The 14,953-nt window shown below is 38.1% G+C and overlaps 2 protein-coding genes across 5 annotated transcripts in view; one reads left to right on the forward strand and one right to left on the reverse strand.

The window, feature by feature from the left end:
• The window catches only part of LOC143021382 (glycine receptor subunit alphaZ1-like), a 206,593-nt gene that overhangs the window by 70,542 nt on the left and 121,098 nt on the right, over positions 1-14,953 (forward strand). The window lies entirely within an intron of this gene.
• Positions 1-14,953, reverse strand: part of LOC143021361 (proteasome adapter and scaffold protein ECM29-like) — a 67,628-nt gene that overhangs the window by 6,080 nt on the left and 46,595 nt on the right. For all 3 annotated transcript variants that reach the window (XM_076178804.1, XM_076178800.1, XM_076178811.1), the window contains exons 20-24: positions 14,552-14,722; positions 14,112-14,357; positions 11,932-13,218; positions 9,917-10,040; positions 4,375-4,575 (exon numbers count right to left, since the gene is read on the reverse strand). In XM_076178804.1, coding sequence (XP_076034919.1) covers positions 4,375-4,575; positions 9,917-10,040; positions 11,932-13,218; positions 14,112-14,357; positions 14,552-14,722 — 2,029 coding nt within the window. The remainder of the gene's footprint in view (positions 1-4,374; positions 4,576-9,916; positions 10,041-11,931; positions 13,219-14,111; positions 14,358-14,551; positions 14,723-14,953) is intronic.

Below are 14,953 nucleotides of genomic sequence, written 5' to 3' on the forward strand. Positions count from 1 at the left end.
CCATTTTGGCTGTAATGCCCTGCTGAGGAGGTGCTGTGTCTTGCTGCATTGCTTCTGACCCAGGGAGAGGGTAGGAGGACAAGGATGGCCCTTCATCCACAATCCACATGGGGCTAAGATGATTTTTTTTTTCTCCCCAAAGGAAATGGGTGTGGAATGGGTGAAGGGTGGATGCATACCTCAACTACCTACTTCCCTTGTTAGGGGGAAGAAACCTTTTGGTCCATATATGCCGCCAGTTGAGCCCCTCCCCCCCACACACACACACCAGTGAAGTAAAACCAGTTAATCATCTATCTATATCAAAAGCTTTTTCCCCCTTATCAGGGAGCTAGCCATTTCAAAAGGCATATACCCACTCCTACCCATTTCATTTCAATCCACTGCTCTTTCCTCCCTCTCATCTTAGCCCTTCATGGATGACAGGTCATCCCTGTATCCTGACCACTACCCTGGATCAGAGGCATTACAGCAGCATACTGCACACCCACAGCAAGGCTGTTTCACTTAATCAGTGACCCCCACTTCTCCATCCCTTCGTGCATAATCATTCTTCATTCATTCTTTCCATGTGTCCTAACCATCCCAACACTCTTTCATCAACCCTATCTGCCATCTCCTTTTTCACCCCAGCTCTCCTCTTCACTTCCTTGTTTCCTACTCTATCCAACCATGTAACCCCTACCATACTTATCAGACCATTCACCTCTAAACACATTCAAATTTTTCCTCTCTGCCTCTTAAATTCAAAGTCTCTGCCCCATACAGTGGTATCAGCAAATTACCCCTTCATATGATCTCTTTGCATCCATTCCCAAATGCCTATTTCTCATTACACTTTTTAATCCCCCAAAGCATTTACTTGCTTCTCTCAATCTACAATTCACCTCCACTCCTCCCTTTCCTGCCACATGTTACCCCAAATACCCTGTTTTAGCTATCACCAACACTCTAAACACATCTCCACCATTAACTCCCAATTATGAATTTTACCTGACATTCCAAAGTCCCCAACCATTCCATCTATTGGTTTATCTCCTAATACCACTACATTGGCATTCCTCCCAAAACTCTCCATGCACTCATTTAAATCTATCCAAAACATCTCCTTTTCCTCTATACTCTTCTCACTACCAGGCCCATATGCCCTTATAAAGACCCACGTCTCCCTTCCCAATTTCACCTTCATCTCCATTAACCTTGAAGAAACCTCCTTCCACTCCAACACACACTTACCTATCTCTTCACTTATTAGTTTAGCCACCTCTTCCCTCCTTCATCCTCTCCTCACTACTGACCAGGGCTGTGGAGTCGGAACACAAAAACTCCGACTCCGACTCCTCTATTTTTGACACCACCGACTCCGACTCCGACTCCAACTCCTCTAGTTTTGGCACCACCGACTCCAACTCCGACTCCTCTTCATGTAATTAACTGATTATGGCCTACATATTTTATAAAACCTATACAACACACATACACTCCAATCTTGAGTAGACTTATATCATTATAACTGGTTTATATAAAAGAATAAAGATATATGTTAAAGTGTGGCTTTCCTATGTTTGACCTCTTCATTAATACTTTATTACTGAAGTAGAGATTTTCTGAAAGGATATTGAAGAAAATTCAGTAAAATAAAGATTCTATAATGTACCTCTTGATTTAACTACCGTATTTTTCGGACCATAAGGTGCTTCGTACCATAAGGCGCACCCGTAATTTGCTATTCCCCATCCTTACATAAGGCACGCCTGACCATAAGGCGCACCTGGTCTCATCGGATAATCATACATATGTGAGTGCATTCAGAACTGAACATTTTCGTTGTTGAATGAGAAAAATCGGTTGGGATTTAGCAAAATTACAAAAATAAATGATATATAATTTTTACTTTGGTCAGTGAAATCAGACCACCTCCATGGGCGGTCTGCTCTGCCAATACCCCTAAAAAACAACATAAACACATTACGGAAATTCTCTATTCACTTAAAAACACAAGATTACAAATGACGGTAAATTTATAGTTTCGACCATGGGCGCAATATAGCAATAGACAAATAATTAATAATTTTGTAAATTATAATGTATCAACGTAATATGCAATTTTGTGAGCGGAAATAAAAAAAAACAAAAAAGGTGCTAAAACAGATTTCGTAAGTAACGAAGTTGTGTCAGATGAATGGTACACCGTGTTTAATAAATCATTACCTGCAAATTAAATGTTATCCGGCTCGTCCTCGTTGTCGTCATCGTGAGAGATGTTGGCTGGCTTTTCAACCACTCTCTTAGCTTGCGGGGTATACAAAGTTCTTGCAGCTTGAAGGAATGCATGTAACTCCGCTCCATAACATTCCTTCAAGAAAATGTATCTGGCGAGGTACTGTCGGAAGTACCGAGGCCGTCAATTGACAGACGACAAGATGGCTTCCCAATCCTATGCTACCGACTTCATTCATTAGCATATTTGCTTATAGCAAGGTATTTTTTATTTTCATTTCTGCCCACAAAATTGCATATTACGTTGATACATTTTAATTTACAAAATTAATGATTAATTTTCTATTGCTATATTGTGTCCATGGTCAAAAATAAAAAAATACCCAAATGACTACAGTCGGAGTGGAGCGAGACTAGACCAATGCAAAATGGCTGTCTGTGTTGTGGACGCTATCATGTCATAGCCATGATAGCATGAATGAATGAAGTGGCATGGACTCGAAAACTGTCGAAGTTTTCGCAATTTTCTTGTCAAGATACATGCATCTTGGTTATAACTTGGTTGTAACTTTTGCTAGGCCTATGGACTGTCGCCGTTGGCAGGCTAGCAACGAAACGTGTCAAAATAGTACATCACTCTCCGAGGCATTTTTTTTGCACTGAAGCCACACATAAGGCGCACTTCATGATAAGGCGCACCACCCGATTTTGGCAGATTTTGGCAGATTTTGCCCGTGCCTTATGGTTCAAAAAATACGGTACATACTAGTACTACTATGTGATTATTGTGATGGACATTACTCTGGTTCTGGAACCGATCTTTTCGATATGAGTACAATACAAGATACAGCTGAACATGTTTGAAACGTGAAACATTTTTTTCAACTTTAAATATCCTTATTTCAATAATTCAATGTTAAAAAATATAGAGGGGACAAAGAAGGGGAAAGGAGAGAAGAGATAGTATTATTGCGTTAGTCTACAGTTGAAATCATAATTATCCTACTGTTTGGCAACACAGCAGTGGGAGAAACCACCAAACTGATAGAATGATGGAAATGACAGGAATATTACAGTTCCCGTGACTGTGTGTCAACAGGTGTAAAATGGAGGTGTTTATCTAATTTATTCAAGTGATACTTTGGATGTTTATCGCTGTATGTATAAATTTGAAAGCCAGCGTTGCACAAGGACGTTTTGGGGGTTTAGTGGAATGACCATGAAGATAAGATGATAAGATTTATTACATTTTATAAAAAAAATTTGTTTTATATAATCTACTTATAAGGAGTGTGCACTGCATAACTCTACAGACTAAACGAAGGCCTTATAAAGTGTAAATTTAACTGGAGTCGGAGTTGGTATATTTTTACCGACTCCGACTCCAGTGACACCGTAATTGCTTCCGACTCCGACCCCAGTGACCGTAATTGCTTCAGACTCCGACTCCGACTCCACAGCCCTGCTACCGACACCCTCCCTACTCCACTCCCAAACTCAAACTCACCCTTCCCTTTCAACTTAATTTCACTTAATGCCAAGACATCCATCTTCCTTCACACAAACATACTGTCTATCTCTTTCCATTTACTCTCATCTGTACCACATCCACACACATTAAAAGACCAAAACCTTAAAGGTTCTGATTGGAAACCTCCCAGACCCTCTTATGCCTTGACTTCTCATAGAAATTTATCCATTAAGGTTACAAAGAGCTGGATGCCTAGTCCTATCACTTTGTCCTATTTTAGCTGCCTTTTACAATCTGTGGGAAAGCTCTGTGGTAGTATTCTTTCTTCCCTCAATCAAAGGGGGGAGGGGGGTAGGCGGAAATGGAAATATATATTAAGAGAAGTGGTTCAGGAGAGTATTACGAGTGGGGGATGCATAATGGAGGGACAGTTGCAGTACAATAAGGTATCATCATTTCTCTTTAAGTAGATAATTCCTCTATCACAGATAAAATGATGTGTGGCTCTGGTTCGTAGGGGCACCCCATATAGACCCTAAAGTATCAGCTGCATGCTACCGAGCAGATTTTACTGTACAATAACATGCAGCCAATGCCCCAGACATGGTATCATGGGACAATCCTAATTTCTGAACTGTAGATCAGGTACAAAGTCAAAATTACAATGTTACCAAAATACTTACTAAGGCAGTAGTTGAATATCCTGCAAGTGTGGTGGAGAAGTGGGTTTAAGAGTGGAGAATTGGTCGCTTCCTTGATATCCGTGATGAGGAAATGGCGCTGCCAAAAGTGCTGCAGGGCCTTAATGATACTTAGCTGTGTCTTGCGAGGAACACAGGATACGTTGTTGCTGAGGAGTTCCAGCACTTGTTCACTATATCTTTCTGAAGAGAACAAGAGTAAGCAATTAAAAAAAGGGTGATATTGCCTTTTGCTTTACTTACATTATGTATATCTAGTTCTATACAAATAGCTTTAGGTAGTGTGTGCATGTGTGTGTGCATATATTTACCTAATTGTTATGTACAAGAACAGAGCTATACTCATGAGGTCCCTTCTCCTAACTCCAATAATCATACTGTACTCTTAAATGCATTTATGGTATTTGATTGCATTATATCAACTTTAAGACCATTCCAGTGGTCTGTGTCCCTGTATGGAAAAATGTATTTCTTGATATCCTTGAGACATGTATTTTTTTAAGGTTGTAATTATGCCCTTTTGAGGTCTCCTATACTATACCAAGAGATCATTTCTGACTTGTCCTCCCTTATTTTGGTTCTACAAACTGCAATCATGTTGCTTCTTTTTCTTTGGTCTCCCAAAGTTGATAGTCCCATTTTTTCTAGTCTTTCATTGTATGGTTTGTCTGCCATGTTGTATTATATGGGAAGGGAGCTAAGCTCGTAGTGACTCGTCTTTGTATCTTTCGGCATCAAGTTTGTTCTTAAATTCTTGAATAGTATTTGCACACACTGTTGCCTTATCTAATTTATTCCAGATACAGTAAGTCCTTGTTATACGGTACATATGCATTCCTGAAAACCTTACTGCAAATTTAAATTACTGTATACCAAACCCATTATAACATGTAATAATAGGATATGGCAGAAGTACCTTCTCCCTGCTCTTTCCTCTTCAAAATATCTAGCGGATACCATATCTGTAAATTTTTCTTACCGTAAATAGAATTGAGGGTAGTGAATTTACCAGATGAAGAATTACCGTATAAGGAGGACTCACTGTATCCACCACTCTGTGTGAGAAGCTATTCTTTTTCAGATCTCTTTTATAACTATCCTTTTTGAGTTTTTCATGTCCTCTTGTTTTTCTCGTGTTTGTATGTGTTTATGTGCATATGTATTTATCTAGTTGTATTATACGGGAAGGGAGCTATGCTCGTGGTGACCTGTCTTTGTATCTTTCAGCATCAAGTTTTTTCTTAAAATCTTGAATGGTGTTTGCACACACTGTTTCTTTATCTAGATTATTCCAGATATCCAGAACTCTGTGTGGGAAGCTATTTTTTTTACAGATCTCTTCTATAGTTATCCTTTTTGAGCTTCTTTTCTTTTCCTCTTGTTTTTCCAGTCACTTTTTAGTAAATCATTCCTATCAATGATTTCCATTCCTTTCATGATTCTATAGATAGCCAGTAGATTACCTCTTTATCTTCTCTGCTCCAGTGTTGGTAGTCCCAATTTGGATAATCTTTGTTTGTATATTAATTTGGAAAGAGCTGGTGCCAACTTTGTCATTGCTCTCTGCATTCTTTCTAATTTCTTTATATTCTTTTTAGTATTGAGTGTCCATAGTGTTGCTGCATATTCCAGTTTTGGTCTTATTAATGTAACTAATATTTTTTTAATAATTTCTTCATCCAAATAGTCAAATGCCACTTTCACTGACCTTAATAGGTTGAAGGTTTCTCCAACTATTTTGTTGATATGTTTGTCTGGTGTCATGTCTTCGCTGATTATTACTCCAAGGTCTCTTTCAGAGTTCACTTTTTTTATCTCTTCACAAATTTAAAAAAAAAATTACATTCTGTTTTTACTTTTTCCAAACTCCATTATACTACATTTCTTGATATTGAAGTTCACTTCCCACTTTTGAGTCCATTTCCAGATTTTGTCCAGGTTTAATTGTAACGATTCACAATCCTCCTCTGTTCTTACTTTCTTTAGTATTTTTGCGTCATCTGCGAAGAAATTCATATAACACTCCACTCCTTCATCCATGTCGTTTATATATATGCCAATTATGATTGGAGCCAGCACCAACCCTTGCGGGACACCACTTATCATTTCTTCCCATTTCAAGTATTTGTCTCGAATTACTTTCATCCATTTCAATAATTTACCTCCAATGCCACCTATTGATTCTATTTTTCTGATTAATTTCTTGTGCGGTACCTTATCAAATGCTTTTTGTAGGTCTAGATAGGCACAGTCTGCCCATCCATCCCTCTCTTGTATCATTTCTTTAGTCTTGAATAGAAGCAGATCAGGTTTGTTGTAAATGATCTTCCTTGTCTAAATCCAAATTGATTTGGATTCAGTATAGCTTTTTCTTCCAGATGTTTAACCCATCTACTTTTGATCACCCTTTCACATATTTTTGCTACTGTGCTTGTTAGGGAGACTGGTCTGTAGTTAGTTGGATTTTCCTTGTTTCCTCCTTTATATATTGGTACAATATTAGCATTTTTCCAGTCTTGTGATACCTTTCCTTCTTTGAGTGAGCATTTGATTATATTGTATATTTTATCCATTAACTCCTCTACACATTCTTTTAGTATCCAATTTGCTTTTCCATCCAGACCATGTGATTTTCTGACATCAAGGTTTTTTATTTGGTCAATGATTTCCTTCTGTGTTATAGTTATTTCCTTCATGGGGGGGGGGGGATTTCTGTCTATTCACTAACAGTTGGTGAGTTCTCAATTGTGAATACTGATTTGAAATGATTGCTCATAATTTCTGCCATTTCTTGTTCTTCTGTATATTCACTGTTTGTTTTTTAGTTCACCATTCACATATCTGTAAAATAGTTTAGGTTGTTCCTTGCATTTTTCTTTAATTTCTTTTTCATGATTTCTCTTTTCATCTCTGCATATTTTTACATAATTGTTTCTTAGTTTGATGTATGTTTGCCATTACCATGTTGTTTTTTTCATTTTTTTTTTCAGGCTTTGTCTCTTTTATCCTTAGCTTCACTACATTTTTTGTTGTACCAGTTCTTTATGTATACTCTTTCTTGCTTTTGTTGTGGTACATATTTGTTCACTCCCTCATTATAAATTATTTTAGTGTATTCCATTTCTCTTTCATCCTTGTTTCTTCCTTTAGGAATTTTTCCCAGTTTGCATTACGAAAGAATTTTTCAAGTTTCTCAAAATTTGTTTTGTTGTACATTGGTCTTCCTATGTTTCTCCTTTCTTCTTGGGTCTATTTGTTCTTTTAGTTTGAATTCTATTAGTACATGGTCACTCTTTCCTATAGGTGTTTTGTGATCTATTTTGTCCACAATTTCAAGTTCTGACGTAAGTATTAAATCCAGTCTTGATGATTCCTCATTGTTTCTGTATCTGGTATTTTCCTTTATCCACTGATGGTATTTTCCTTTATCCACTGAGTCATTCTGTATTCAATGGTCATGTCAAGCAGCATGTTGCCCGAGTTGACTTCTCCACCCTTTACTATAATTTCTTCAAAACATATTTCTTTTGAATTAAAATCACCCATAATTACTATATTTCCTCTTTCCTTCAGTATATCAGTCAGTTCATACTTAGTATCTTCCAACAGTTTGGAATGATTGTTTTCTGTCCAGGACTGTGTTTTAGGGGGGTACATACACTACTACAAATTTTCTACTTTTCATGTGGTTGCTTTCAACTTTTATCATAATTGATTCTACATTGTTTTTTCCTTCTGTTATCTTTGTCACATTTAAGTCTTTCCTAGTCAAAAATAATACTCCCCCTCCCTGTTTTTCCTTTCTATTCTTCATCCAACAGTTGTATAGACCTTGTCCCACAGTATTTGGTGGTAGATTACTTTTTAATTTAGTTTCTACTATTCCCATTATGTCTGTTTTTTCTAATGCCAGATAGTCATTTAGTTCATTCAGTCCTGAAATCATTCCATCTATGTTGGTATAGGCTAATTTTTTTTTCTTTCTTTCTCGTCTTTTTCTCTCATTTCTCTCAGATAGTCATTTAGTTCATTCAGTCCTGAAATCATTCCATCTATGTTGGTATAGGCTAATTTATCTATTTTTTCTTTTTCTTTTTTCTTTTTCTGTCTGCTTTGTTTCCTTTTTCCTGATATACCATTTTCTCAGCCTCAGGTCCACCACTTTCCAATTTTTTTTTTTTTTGTCTCAGTTCTTTTATCATTTTCATTTGCTTCATTTCTAAATCCCTTTTCTTTTTCTTCATTGCTCATTTCTTTATCCATATATTTTTGAGTTCACTGCTGGGTAGTTTTGTTGTTCTAGATAGTACTTCCTCTGCAATAATTTGTGACCTAAGTTTTACTTTTAGTGGCCTATATTGTTTTTCTTTTGAGTATCTACCTATTCTATGTGTTTCTTCAACTTCTTTATGTAAACTTTGTCCCTCCTCTTGAATATCTTTCAGAATTTCTTTAGCAATCTCTTTTCCCTCTTTTTCTCTCTGGTATCTAGGAACATCATGCTTTTCTTTAATACCATAGATTACAATGCATTTTTTTTGTCCACTGTATCCCTAACCAAATTACCTTTCTCTTTCATCACTTGGATTACCATTTCTTTAGCATTCTCCTTGACCTGCTGCTCCACTATTTCTTTAAAAGATAATTTTTGACTTTCATGTTCTACTTTCCATTGTTTATTCCTTGGAAGTCATTTTCTTTGATCTTTTCTTCCACTTTCTAGGTCACTACCTGTATTTGATCTTTCATCTCTTTCTTTAATGCCTCATTCCTATTCATATCTTCATTTTTCAATCTTTTATTTTCTCCCTTTATCCTATTTAGTTCCATTTTAACTTGTCTATTTCCCTGTTATTTTCTTCATTGGCCTTTCTTAGGGCTACTTCTTTGTATATACTTTTGCATTCACTTTTGAGTTTGATTATTTCATCTAACAATTAATTGATTTCCCTATTTCTTATTATATTTTTAAACCTGGGTTCCCTTTCTGTATCTATCCCTCTATTCATATTGTCTTTGGGGTCTTGTTCAGGCATGTTTTTTTTTTTGTATAACTACAAGAGGTGACTCAATTATACTTATGTCAAGGCATCTTTGAGTTGGTTCTTTTTCCCTATGCCCTTTGTTTTTTCCTTTCATTTTTGTAACTGATCAGAAAAAAAAAAAAAATAAAAAAAATAAATAAATAAATAAATAAATAAAGATACAAAGATGGTTACATTGTTGGTCACTCAAACTATGTAACTCCCTTCTTGTTTTGTGTAAACAACTAGGTAGGGGTTGGTTCCAAAATCACTCATCTGCGAATCACTAATTAGTGGTTCCAGAGCGTGTTTTCAATATGTCTTGCCTCAATTGCTGCCCATATGTGTGCGTGTCCACATGTGTGTTATAGAATCTGTTTCCACTCCAGTTTTATTTTGATACTGCTTCAGTGACTGAAGAAGTGAAGGTAACAATACTTAAATATATAATTAGAATCTTAACATTCTGAACTTGCTAATGCATAAGGTTGACACAATACCTTGAGTCTGTATTGTAGTGGGCCACGCTTTACCGAGAGAGTGGACCATTTCATCAATCAGGTTCCACCTCAGCTCCTCCTCCTTCTTGTTTCTTTCTTCTTCTTCCGCACCATCAGCTGGTTTCTGTGGACATTCAACTAGGTTCATAAATTAAATCATATGAGCTAAGTATCGATGAAAATGTGTTATCTTCGATCACACATATCATTTATGAGGAAATTGTGTAGGCAAGTCCCCCTAAACAATGTAATTTCATCATGACCAAGGTGCATTTGATATGAAATATCTTAAGTTTGTACTATTCTTTATTTTGCCCCTCAAACGCCCCCCCCCCCATTGCCCCTATATGTGTTGTTTGCTATTATGCATCATTGGTATCCAGACATAACAAATGTCCTTTCCCTTTATTTGTGGGTGTGGCCAAGTCAAAACACACACACACCCCACATCCATCAAAATCCATTCACTGCTCCACCTGTTTTAGTAACTTGAAGATGAAGTCACCTTTGTTCTCCACAACACCTCTTAAGTCAAAGGTAATGCACTAGTAATTACTATAAAGCAATTTAAGTGGTTACAAGGTTGTATATGTTTTCACTTACAATACAGCACAGTAGTGCTGTAAAATGTTAATATTTCAACACTTTTAGTGCTGGCTTATAGACCAGAAGTGGATGGCTGAGGCTCTGAAGAAGTTTCCTGAGGAAGCTGTTGAAGTCTGCTATAGGAGAGGAGTGTTGTGCTAGGAGCATGGTGATGAAGCTACTTCTTTTGCTTCATCTGGTCATACAGTTCCTGATTGGCCTACATCCCTTTGCTGATAACCCTTTTGAATTTCAGGCTTTGGTCCATTTCCTTTTTGATGGCAATAACCTGAAAAATATGGGCTTGCCTGAAATGGTCAAAGGAATTCAGGCTTCATCCAGGGGGCAGTTTTTCCTTCCTTATCAGCATTACCACAATCATCAACTTTGTCACTAGAGGACCTGACAAGCTCCTAAGGGCTGTTGTCTGTCAGTTCATGATGAAGTCTGGTGATGTGTTCTTTGACCCTTTCCTCAAATATATCAAGGAAGCCCTTGCTTTCAATACTCCTGGCCAAAGTGACAATTTTTTCAACCTTGGGATCAAATTCTGAGATAACCTTGAAGTCATTCACTACCATGGGTTGCAAAGCCTTCCAGCAGGCATTTAGAATCTCGTGTTTCAGAGTTTGGTTCACTCTGTCAAAGTATGTAATGCTGTTTGAAATATTGAGTTGCTTCCAACATTCAGTAAGTCCAATGTCTGCATTACTGTCCACAGCAGCATGGATCCTGGTGATGGTCATATGGGTGTTGGTTGTCTTAAGTTTGATATCATTTGTTGTTCAAGGGGCTGCAACATTAAGGTTGTGTTTGGCAGGAGGAAGAGAACTTGAACATTTTCTTTTACAATGATGAGGGACTGTGACTGGCCTGGGGCACTGTCAATTATAAGTAAGAACTTGAAGGGCAGCTTCTTGCTCTTTAAGTAGCCCTGAATCACTATGCATATAACACCCCAGTATAGGGTATGTAAGTTGTCTATCTGCCTATCTATCAAAGGCTTTTCCCCTTTATAAGGGAGGTAGCCCAATCAACAGGCACATACTCACTCCCATCCACCACCTTTCCCCTCTCCCATCTTAGCTTCTCGTGGATGACAGGTCATCCCTGTATCCCACCCAGTGTTCACTTACTGTGAATGTAAGTTGTAGCATTAAATAAAACCTTGCAACAACTTAAACTACTTTCAGTGATTACCAATGGTACTCAATAACAAAATGCACATCTTGAGGTAGGGTGTCATCTCCCTTCAGCTACTTCCCAGTAAAGATCACCGTTGAGTAACAGAATGCACCAAGACCATCTGCTGTCTATATTTCTTATGCCAAGAAACTTGCAATCTTACGATAGCCATATCCATGACCTTTTTTTTCATAAATAACCTTAATTCTAGAAACTATAAATACCAACTTCTTTGACTGACTTACCTGTGTAACGTAGGGTATGCAGATTTCAAACACTTGCTCAAATCTATCAATGCCGTAAGTGTGAAGAACGGTACTAAGTGCTTTGAAGGCATCAATCTTATACTCCATCTTTTCCTTGCTAGCCTCACGAATTAACACTGCCACCACATCATCCAGCAGATTTGAATTTGTTTCTGTTTGCTTTAAATCTGGAAGAGTACTTTTAGTATGTACACACACATTTGACAATGCAGTAACCAATGCTCCTTTCCCTGTCCAAGTGCGCCCATGAAGTCCTGTCAATAAGAGTGTAATTAAAGCACTCACTTGACTATTTGATAAACTTGTCCCTAGCTTTTCTGATACAGTTGAGAGTGCACGAGCTCCTTGAGCCTTCATATCCCAGTTTGAACTTTGAAGGGCTAACTCTGCAATTGCTAGAATCTCAACCAAATAAAGTCGTACTCCAGCTTCTGTTCCTGGCGTATTTTCAGACCAAATTTCTTCCCAAACTTCAGCTCCATGTGGATCATTGTCCTTTGCCTTTTTAGCATGCATACCAAGGAACACTAAAGGAAGAGCCTGAGCTGCATGTTGTTTCATAACATCACTGTTTTGGTTGTGCATACTTCTTAGGGCAAGGGCAGCACTATAACGAACATCATCGTCGTCTTTTTCCATGTACCAGGTTTTAAGCTTATTCAGTAGTTTCTCAATGCTTGAGGACTTTGAAGTCTTGATGACACTGCCAATAGCATTTGCATATACCTTGCGGATAACGGTATTCCTATCATTGAGCCCATTCAAAAGAGCTGACAGTATTTTACCAGAAAATTTTTCTAAGGGCCCAGGACAATGATGTGTTAACGACTCAACAACATGAGCAGCACCAGCCTTCGAGTTAAGTCCAATGCTCCCCTTGAGGATATCGATGACCCTAACCACAACCTCCTCCAGTACTCCTTCATCCACATATTGTAGCACACAGTTAAGAGTGTCCATCATGGGTGTCCCTTTGGCTGCCGCCACGCGGGCTATGTCCAACTTTTCCCGATCACTGTCATCTAACCTCACTGATGTGTATGAGAGAGACTGAGATTCAAGTCCTGAGAGAGCTTCCAGAAGTGCTGGTACCAAAGTTCCGAGGTGAGGTCTCACCATGGCACCACCTGAACGGCACAGCTTGACAACAGTTTGGAGACTAATGCTCCTAACTTCAGCAACCTCACTTGAGATACCTGAGGTCAGTAGAACTGGTAGGACAACTTGCAAAGTCTTTTCACTCTCCTGGCCAATACCTTCACAAACCTGACAGTAATGAAAATAAAACAGTGTGTGTTACTTCTTAAGTTCACATGAAATAAAACTAGTTTGACAGTAATTCATTGAAACAAATTCAAATAAAAATAAATAATTCTTCAGTATTCCATAAACTATGATTAAAAAAACAAAACAAATACTAATATAATTTATGAAGAAGTACAAGACAACATGCATACATATACCAAAAAAGCTATTTTCCCTTTATTAGAGGGGGAGAGTGGCTGAATCAACCCATACACCCACCCAAAACCCATTCAAAAACCCATTTGTTGTCACTCCACTTATCAAGGATGAAAACAGCTCTTTGATGCCTGGTGGTGGCAGCATACTTTGTACAATGGACTACCAATGACTATTCCGATATAAAGGGAATATTATGATTCTTCAGATCTGATACTTTGAGAAACACCGGTCAAGAGTAATTTAATACTGCGATTATATTCTTCTTCTAAATCTGCTTCATCAGAACTACAACTCATTTCAAATTAACAGACTATCATGACAACTATCTATCTATATACCAAAGGCTTCTTCGCCCTTTGTAATGGAAGTAGCCAAGTCAAAGGCATGCATCCACTCCCACCCATTCCATTCCCATTCACCATCCTCGTTTCCCTCTTATCTTAGCTCCCTGTGGATGGAGAGTCATCCCTGTCTCCTGCCCACTGCCTGGGTCAGAACCAATGCAGCGAGACACAGTACATCCACAGCAAAGCTGCTTCACTAAATTGGCAACCCCCTCTCTGTCCCCTCATTCAGAAAATAGAGAAGATGGGGAGAAATCCCTTAAGGCTGCATCAGAATATCACTCACACACAACCACTACCCACTCCACCCCTCCCTACCTCGACATCAAAAAGAGCACAAAAACAACTTACTCTGATGCAACTTTTGCTAAGAGACTGAAGTGTTTTGTCAGCGGCCAATCTTACAGATTCCTTGATATCATCTCGCACACGAAAAAGGGTGACCCACATTTCGTGGAGTCGAGGCAAAGCATTTACAATGGGCTGCCTACGTATAAGGTCGTTCAGGGCGTGACAACTTGATTCTCGTACCCTCCACAAGGTGTTTGTAAGGTTAGTGATGAGGTCGTTTAGGATAGGGTCATAATACTTCTCAATCTGTTAAGTGAATGGAAATTAAGAAAACATGAAGTTGAAATACAACAAATATCAACATTGCCCTAAAAGCATAATCATTAATGGATTCCAGGTGATATATGCCTAAAAATTCCCATTTGCAATTCATTGCATAAAAAAATCACCCATGCATTAAGTTGCCACTTAAAATTTGCACAAACTCCAAAGTCACATACAGTTTTGGTAGAATCCTTGACAAGTGCGTTCCAAATCGAAGCCATGGGCTGCTGGATTCGAGGTACAGGGTCGTGTTGGTATCGGTAGAGACGGGGCACAATCTGTGGCAAGTATGGCTCCAATTGTGTCCCTGCTTGGCTCGCCAGGGTGCTGAAGCCAAAGGCAGCTCCCTGCACAATGAAAATATTACAACAGATTACAAAAGGAATTCCCTTTCCCCCTTAAAGGAAATTGTTACAGTATATTGGGTGAAGGCATGTAGTATCTATACATACAGAAAGGGGACAATTATACATGTATTTACAACCTAGTTAAATGTTCTAACATATCTGTAAGATGAACTGTAAATCCCATATTTCAAAGAAAAGAATGTTGTATGAAGATACATATATCATGGTCAC

This window comes from Oratosquilla oratoria, chromosome 3, assembly GCF_046742065.1.
Source record: "Oratosquilla oratoria isolate Oo_2021 chromosome 3, ASM4674206v1, whole genome shotgun sequence".
NCBI lineage: Eukaryota > Metazoa > Arthropoda > Malacostraca > Stomatopoda > Squillidae > Oratosquilla > Oratosquilla oratoria.